Source organism: Diabrotica undecimpunctata, chromosome 4 (assembly GCF_040954645.1).
Source record: "Diabrotica undecimpunctata isolate CICGRU chromosome 4, icDiaUnde3, whole genome shotgun sequence".
Lineage (NCBI taxonomy): Eukaryota > Metazoa > Arthropoda > Insecta > Coleoptera > Chrysomelidae > Diabrotica > Diabrotica undecimpunctata.
The window spans coordinates 11,085,240-11,094,329 of NC_092806.1; the positions used below are offsets into that span (position 1 = coordinate 11,085,240).

General features: G+C 31.0%; 1 protein-coding gene across 1 annotated transcript; it reads right to left on the minus strand.

Annotated features, from left to right (window-relative positions):
• Positions 1-740: 740 nt before the first annotated feature.
• LOC140438562 (uncharacterized) lies at positions 741-1,523 on the minus strand. Its single transcript, XM_072528224.1, has one exon. The coding sequence runs from the start codon at positions 1,521-1,523 to the stop codon at positions 741-743; it is 783 nt and encodes a 260-aa protein (XP_072384325.1).
• Positions 1,524-9,090: the final 7,567 nt, after the last annotated feature.

The window sequence follows — 9,090 nt, forward strand, 5'->3', positions numbered from 1 at the left end:
GAGGCGCTAACGGTCGTATGCCGAAAGGCCAGGTAGACCAGGGTCCTACGAATTTATTTGGAGAGCACAAAGCACAGCTATGTAGGCAATGAGTATTTGTCTACCACTAAATGCTTGTTAAGTGTACTAAATCTCCACAAATCCGTACTTGACCATTACTTTTAATAACTGGTACTATGGGTGTAGCATATTCAGAACTAATAACTTTTTCTAAAATACCTTCTTTTTATTAGATTTTTATTAGATTAATATTAGAAAGGTGAAGTGTTTGGTTTAACTTTTAATGTAGCTTGTAAACCTTGAATTTTCCCCATACTTTCATGGAAAACTAAAGAATATTTTGTACGTAAATTTTTAAGTTTGTTATTTGTAACTTCAGATACTTCTGGAATGTTATCGAATATTATGTCTAACTGACGTATCCATTCACGACCCATTAATGATGGTCTACATGAGTTTACTATGTAAATGTTTAAACTTTTTGTATCACCCTTGTACTTAACATTGACCTGTGTAAAACCCACCACTTCTAATGATTTTTTGCAATATGTAACTAACTTTAAATCTCTATTTTGTAATTTTAAATTAGGAACATATCTTTTCTTTGAAATTTAACAATGTAACAGCTACACCTGAATCTATTTCAAAAGATAGGCTTACCTTGTTGACTTCAACTGAAATTGTAAATTTTTTCTTGTAGTATGAATGTTTAAAATTTCTTCCGTTTGATCTACCTGATTCTAACTTTTATTTTTCTCAGCAGATCTTTTGCATACTTTGCTCAGATGGCCTCCTCGTTTACATTTGCTACATACTAAATGTTTTTTATTACATTTGTTAGCAATATGTTGTGAAGATCCGCATCTATAACAAAATATATTTTTAGTTTGGTTATGATGATCATTTCTTTTCACATTTGTAGGTTGTATCTGTTCTTGTTTATTCTTGACACTAGAAACTTTATTTATATTAGCACTTGTATTTGACTTCTGTAGTCGAGCTGCATCTCGGTTTGACGTCTCCATTTCTAATGCTTTCTCCATTGTAAGATGCTTGTATTCTAGGAGTCTGCTTTGAATATTTTGGTTTCGAAAACCAAATACGAATTGATTTCTCAGGGCTTTGTTTAAATAATCACCAAATTTGCAAGTTGTAGCTAATCTACGTAAAGCTGTAATATATTCATTGGTACTTTTCCCTTCATGTTGTTTTCTTTGTGAAAATCTGAAATTTTCCACTATTTCCAATGGTTCAGGGTTGTAATGTAGTTTCATTGTATTTACCAGTTCATAATATGATTTCTCGTCTGGTTTTTCCGTCGAAATCTTATCACAAAGAATATCATATGCATCTGGAGCTGGACCCATGTAGTGTAGAAGGTATGCGGCTTTCTTGTCTTTTAGTACTGCAAAGACATTGAATGAACTCTGAAGGCATTGTAACCACCGGTCATAATTCTTGGATGCATCGTAAGTTTCAATGATACATATGGTGTGAACTGAATGGATTGTAGTCTCAGTCATCTTTTACATGTATATGTAATTGTAAATTAGACAGGATTTTAATTATGTATGTAGATTATTTGTAAATTTTTACTGTGGGTCACCACGCTGAAGTTAGGTTATGTATGTTAATAAGTATCAGACCGAGTTGTAAATAATAACAACAGTATAGGAAATACTACTAACTTTAATTATCACTCCCAAACTTAATGCGAATAAATATACATTAATTAAACTATCCTCCCGTCTGTCTCGTCCTGTCTTTCTTCCCATCCGATTGTGACGTAATCGCACTGCATGGTTGCCAATACATCACATATGTATACTGGACTTAATATTTGTATTTCCTTGTAGATTCGATTGTCCTCGTCGCCAAGCTGTTGTATATGTACGTGTAATGTAATGAAAATGGCGTTAAATGTATTTTATGTTCCTTTATTTCACTAATTGAAAACATGTGTGTGGTAACTACATAACGTAAATCCGTAAGTAATGAAGTGAGTAACGTCCCATGATATCTGTCAACGCGTAAGTGTTATGTCATGGAACTACTAAAAAGTCAAGTATATGACAAAGGAGAAGTAGAATATCTTGGCTTCAAAACCTAAGGATGTGGTTCAATACGTCTACAACCGGACCATTCTGAATAGCTGCAAGGAAAGTTGGGATAGCTATGCTAATCGCCAACATCCAGAACGGATAGGCACAGTAAGAAGAGAAGAAGGCATATCGACATATGCAATATATACTGGCAGAGGAGTAAAACTCAGTCATGGAAAAAATTTTCGCGGTTCTTATTACATCAATGAAAAACTTAATAAATGTAAAATATGCTTAAAATTCAAAAAATACCTAATTCATTTTAACGCTTGTTTATTCAAAAGAAAATATAATATAAAAATCTTTAAGCCAAAGTATTTAAACGTGCATATTTTTACTTAATGTATTTTGTTTATAAGCCGACGAAATAATATATTTCATAAGACAAAAAATCAAAGTTACATACAAAGTTCATAATATTTGCTCAAAATAATGTGCACGCCTTAAAGGCAAGTCCCTTTTTATTGGTTTAGCGTTTTATCAAATAATATTTTAGCTTTACTCATACACCTACAAAAAACAATACATTCAGCACGAGTATTTTAGTGGTGTGATTAGTAACACACACCCAAAATTATAGATTCACCAATGTTAAAACTAGTTTTACTGATATGACGACTAAAAAACCTGTCCCAAAATTATTTTACTAATAGCAAGCATTGGGTGTTCTAATTGATTTATAATTAGTTCTGAATTAAACGAATTATATTGGCTGTTACTATTTTAAATATGAAACTAGAAATGTTGTTCAATTAGAGGATTAACGTCATTTTAAAATAAAATAAAACAAGGTAATGTTTGTTGTGGTAGTTTCGTTAAGAAAATATTTAAATGCAAATATTTTTTAACAATGCGTTACTCGGAACTACATAACCTGAAGCTCGTTGCATCTACTGTTGAACATACGCTTCCCTCAAACGTTTTTTATTATTAAACTGTTTTTTTTATTTATCCGCTTCAACCACTAAGGTTATTAGCGGTAGGTTTATGATACAAATAGAGAAAATAAGATACATTTTAGAAGTCATGACTTACAACAATATGGTACATTGTAAGTATATGTGTGTACATGTAACAAAAATTTAATCATAATTTATTATAGAATTTATAGTTATTTAAAAAAGACAGAACTTCATTGAATTTTGTAACCAGTGCTTCTTTCAGGCTGTTGAGTATCTTGAATATAGCCTTGGCTGAAGTGTACTCTGGACATTCTATTATTATATGGTTGACTGTGAAAGGTGTTTGGCATCTTTGGCACATTGGTGGTGGTTCTTTGGAGATTATGTAGTCGTGCGTAAGTCGTGTATGCCCAAGCCAGAGTCTGCTGATAATTACCTGGTCTTTTCTTTTTGGTGATATAGGAAGATTTTTTGAAGATACGTCTGGTTTGATGCTTTTAAGATTTGTGTTTGTTTGATCCCATATTTCTTGCCAGATTTTGTTTACATATAAAGTTTTAGTATCTGATTTAGTGATTGGTATACCTATTGTAGTATGAATGTTCACATTGTTTATTGCTTCAAACGCTGTTTTGTCTGCTAGCTCATTACCAGTTATTCCGACATGGGATGGGACCCATATAAATGATATGGTTTTCCCAGAAAATTGGAGCTGTTGCAACGCGTCTTTAATTAGGAATAGATTTATGTGTGTGGGATAAACATGTTTAATGGCCTGTAAAGAACTTAATGAATCTGATAATATTAGTATTTGATTTTCATTTGTGGTTTTACATGATTTAGTGCGTCAAGTATTGCTTGGAGCTCTGCGGTATAAATACTACAGCCGTCAGTTACTCTAGTGGCAGAAATTACGTTTTCTGATACAGTAGCAGCTGCTACTCCGTTGCAGTCTTTGGAAGCATCAGTGAAAAACAATTTTTAAATGGAATATTCTAGTAAATATATGGTATATATGGTAAAAAAATGCTAAAATATGGTATCAGTAAATACAATGAAATTAGAATTAAATAACATTGTATAAAACTACTATAAAAACTTACAACATGAGGTTAATCCATTAAATTTTTAAATTGACAAAAGATTAAGACTTAACTTATTAAAATTATATATTTATGTAAGTACAATATTTTAATTTTATTTAATTTTGTATAAATTCATTATGACATTGATTATTATATTGATGTTTGATTTATGTCAGAAAGACACTCGTTTCTGTTTATTATATTTTATGTTGTTGATATATCGTCGAGTAGTTTGATTATTTCGCTTGGAATTTCATCTGGACCGGTTGCTTTCCTATTCTTTGATAGCTTTATAGCTCTTTCCATTTCATCGAGTGTTATGTTTGGACCAGTAGATATATTTTCGATTTTGGTGCCTTTTGGTGATTTTAAAAAAGGTTTGGTGCCTTAAAAATACAAAAAATGTCGGTTTATGCTCCTCTTATGGGGGTATAATGCATAGTATTCGACAAAATCACATTCCACTGTACTGTTATACATGACAGGTACAATAATATAAATTTTTCAAAAAAATAACTTGGATTTGTTTTTCTTTCATAAAGTTTCGCCAACTAAAGATTCACTTCTGAAATCCATTTGATTTATATACTTAAGAATATCGTTCTTGACTGATTTAATAAAACCGTACAATTTTATAGAATTGTTTACGATCCGTTCTTCACCCTGTACTCATTTATGGAAATTCTACAGTCATTTAAAGACCACTTCTTTCAAGGTATTTCCAATATATCCTTTTGCAGTATGCACTAAGAGACTTACACAACGCAGTGAGTCAGTTAAACAAATATGGCAAGTGGACCATATATAATATTCAGTTCACATGGTTAATTATCTGCTCACATTTAAGTTATTGTTGTACAGAAAAGTTAAATTTGTAGCATATTTGAAGTGAATATGGAGTTTAATAATAAAAATTAACGAGAAATACTGTATATTGCCTTATACTTAACATACAAAAAAAAGTTTAATCGACTATTTGGATTAGGATTTATTAAATGTAGGACATAACTTATTTTAGTAATCAGTTATGTGCTTAAAATATATAGCATACCATTTCCTTAAACTAATTGTAACCAATTTTAGGCTACTCCTTAAAGTCACGACCTATTTTGTTATCAGTTTTCTTCCATTCCCCCCTAATTGTAATTCGTTTTTATCTATAAATAGGCTATTACTTTTTTACATTATTATGTATAAAATGTAAACAAAAAACATTGACCTACCCATTGTGATGCATATTTTTTTCAAAATTAAATGATTTACGGTGTATAAATGATAATGAGAATAAAATTAAGCGGATTAAGATATCATCGTCTGTCTTAAAAAATCCTCTTATAACTGAAAAATGTTGGTTTAGTATCTACAGATGTTATCAGTGCGTGAAAACTTCCCGAACGTATCCGAACGATTAAACATAAAAATTAAACATAAAAAATATTACTTGCCATCAGTCAGATTTGACAAGTTTGTCAAAGTGAATTTTTAAAAATGCCACGTCAGTTAAGTCAGTTTGATAAAACGAGAATAATTTCAAAAATAGAAGATGGTTGGTCTATTCGACAACTGGCTCAAGAGTTAAATAGAAGCAAAACTACAATCCACAACATTAAAAAAAATTGGAAAACGAGCAGACTTTGGATAGAAGGAGAGGGAGTGGGAGACCAGTTATTACTACAGCCCAACAAAATGAAACATTAACTAATTATTTAAGAGCGTATCCCTTCCATACGGCAAGGCAAGCAAAAGTTAATACAAACTTTAATGCTTCTATAACTACAGCACTAAGGAGAATTAGAAGAACAGATTAAAAAAAAAACGGGTGTGGCAGTCCAGTGGGACTGGAGGTGTAAGTTACACTTCTATATACGCATTCGCCGTTACAAATTTATTTGGGAGTCAATCTGCACAATCATTACATATGTAATGCTATAGGTAAGACATAGCAGAAAGAGAAACAGAATTAATAACAACTTACTAACAATTATTAAACAACTTTTGACCTGTAATAGGAGTATAGTAAATGAAAGATTGAATCAATATTTTGATGAAAATGTATATTTTTATTTTCATATATGTATGAAAGGAATTGAATGCAAAAAATTTTTTTACACATACTCTGCAGTAAAATTCATTGTTTATTTTGTTATTAATATAATAATACAATACAAATTAAAAATGCAATATTCATAAGTATTTAAAAATGATAATAATATACATAAAAATACACTACAATACAGTGCAACATAATTAAATATAATAATACAATACAAATTAAAACGCAATATTCATAAGTATTTAAAAATGACAATAATATACATAACTTTTCTACTTACGCATATATGTTTAATTTACCATGTAATAATATTAATAAAAACGTCCTCCCCGACTGGGAATCGAACCCCGGTCTCCCGCGTGACAGGCGGGGATACTGACTACTATACTACCGAGGACATGACACAGACGTATTTCAAAATTGACAGTTCTGGATCATACAGTGATTTATTGAGATTATTATTTTGAAATACAAAAGACTAATATAAATATGAACATTTAATAAATAATACAAAACATATCACATAAATAATAATATTAATAAATATTTTATTATATATATATATATATATATATATAATATTATATATATATATATATATATATATATATATATCTTTATATAATATATATATAATATTAAATTATATATACAAAAGGAACATTTTTATATTCGAGAGAGGAAGAGAGAGAAAATATATCTTCTGTCTCTCTCTTACTTATTATCTTACATGTGTAATGATTTCACAGATTCACTCCCATGCAAATTTCCAACGTGGAGCGCGCGTATAGAAGTATAACTTCAAAAATTGTGCAGCCGCCGAAAATACAAATTTAGCGAGGAACATAAACAAAGTAGACTCCTATTTGCTTTAAATTAAGTTTTAAATGATCCAGTCAATTTTTGGGACCGTGTAATTTTTACTGATGAAAAAGTATTCCAGTCTCATTATGATTGCCATATTTGGGTTTATAGACCGCCTCGAAATAGGTTTAACGAAAACTATATTTTATCAAGTGATAAGTCCGGACGGTTCTCTGTAAATTTTTGGGCTTGGATGTATAGAGGAGGTTTACGAATGTGTTGGAGAATTGAAGGACGATTCAATACTGAAACCTATTTACATATGTTAGATAATGTGATGTTGCCATCGGTTAGGGAAATTTTCCCCATCAATAATTTTATTTTCCAGCAGGACAACTGTTTAATCCACACAGCCCACCGTGTACCGGATTAGCTTATGGAAAATAGCATTGAAGCTCTTCTTAGCTGAAAAATTAAATGTAGTTCCCCAAAACAGGGATCATTTATGGGCCATCATTGAAGAAACCTGGGAAAGCTTGGCCGAAGATGAAAATTTGTCACTAAATTTAATAAACTCAGTTCCCAGAAGATTACAAGGAGTGATTAATAATAATGGAGCTATGACAAAATATTAACTTTTCGAATTGTAATACATATATTTAAATTCCACACTTGTTCACTGCAAAAATTATTCATTTTTTATTAATTTCAAATTAAATTTTAAATTTTTCCAGTGGGTTTTATTTACTATAGTATTCCACAACTTCCTACAGTTTTGTGCTACACTTTACGAGTAACCAATCACACCTCTCGATTTGAAATTAAACAATAATTTAAAGTCATGTCTAGATTTATTATCTATCATTATTTTTTAATTGAAATATTTTCATAAATTATAATAAAACACGAATCAATGTATGGGTACTGAGATAATGGAAAATTTCAAAATTAATAGAATGTTTAAATATAAATGTGACTGACTGATCGAGAATGCTCGATATTGTTTTAGTTTTTAATATACTAAAAACTTGCGACCTATCGCACAACCCTGCTTTTAGCTGGTTTGATATAATATTTTCGTTGAACTGGCAACGTTGCCTTCGAAATTAGAATGACACATGTGAAAAGCTCAACTTACACAACTTGAAAAACACGATTTTCGGTTATAAGAGTTGTACCAGTTTTTTATGACGCGAACGGTACATCATAAAAATAACGAAATTTTATTGTGATCAAAGCCTTAGGTATTACTTTTTAGCCAAAATTCACACATATAACATCGCTTCGGTTCAAAGCTCGCTTTGTCGTTGTCCGTAATGGATAATTTCATCTTGGTAAAAAAGGGGATGTCCCGATTTAGCTTAAAAAGGCTAAAAAGGCTCGTTGAAAATCACAAGCTCTTTGAAAATTAGCTCCAGTTCATTGGTACGAAAACACTCGATTTGTTTTATACCGTCTAAAATTGGATTATTCACGTCGCTCAAGTGCAAACAACGTGAAACGTACAGTATGAGGATTATATTGAGCTATTTTGAGGAACTTATGGCAACTCACCTGTCTTCTAATTGATCAGGTAATTATTGATAAAATCAGACGAATAGATTAGGCAGAATATGCATTCAATTGTAGAATATTCAATAAGAACATAAAACAGTAGAATATTTAAGTAAAAATGCCTGTAGAATGGCTGAGATTAGTTAAATCAGCTCATAATGAAGTAAGCCTTTTATACGACGCCGAAATCCACTCTTACGCAATTTTTTTAGTTTTTAGTTCACTATTAACTCTTTTTGTACATAACAATTCGCAATTTTATAGTATCTTAAAACGTAATTAACGATATTGGTAAAGGTCACTTTTATCCAATTTAAAAAGAAGTGACATCGGTCCGCAAGGGTCAATTCGGAGGAGTCGCGTCGGTCGTTGTGCCCAACTTCATCTAAATTCAGTGCGAAAGCGATTTCCGAAATCCTTAGGAATGGAGTTAACTTTCCAGCTTTCCAAGAACTTGATTGTTCCCATGGGCGTTCTTCGGGGCGAAGCCTTATTGACTACGATTCGGAGGAATGTTCTAGCCGAGGTTGTTTCGTCAATCTGAACGGATATGACAAAAATTTGTATTATACTTAAATTAGGTTTCGTCT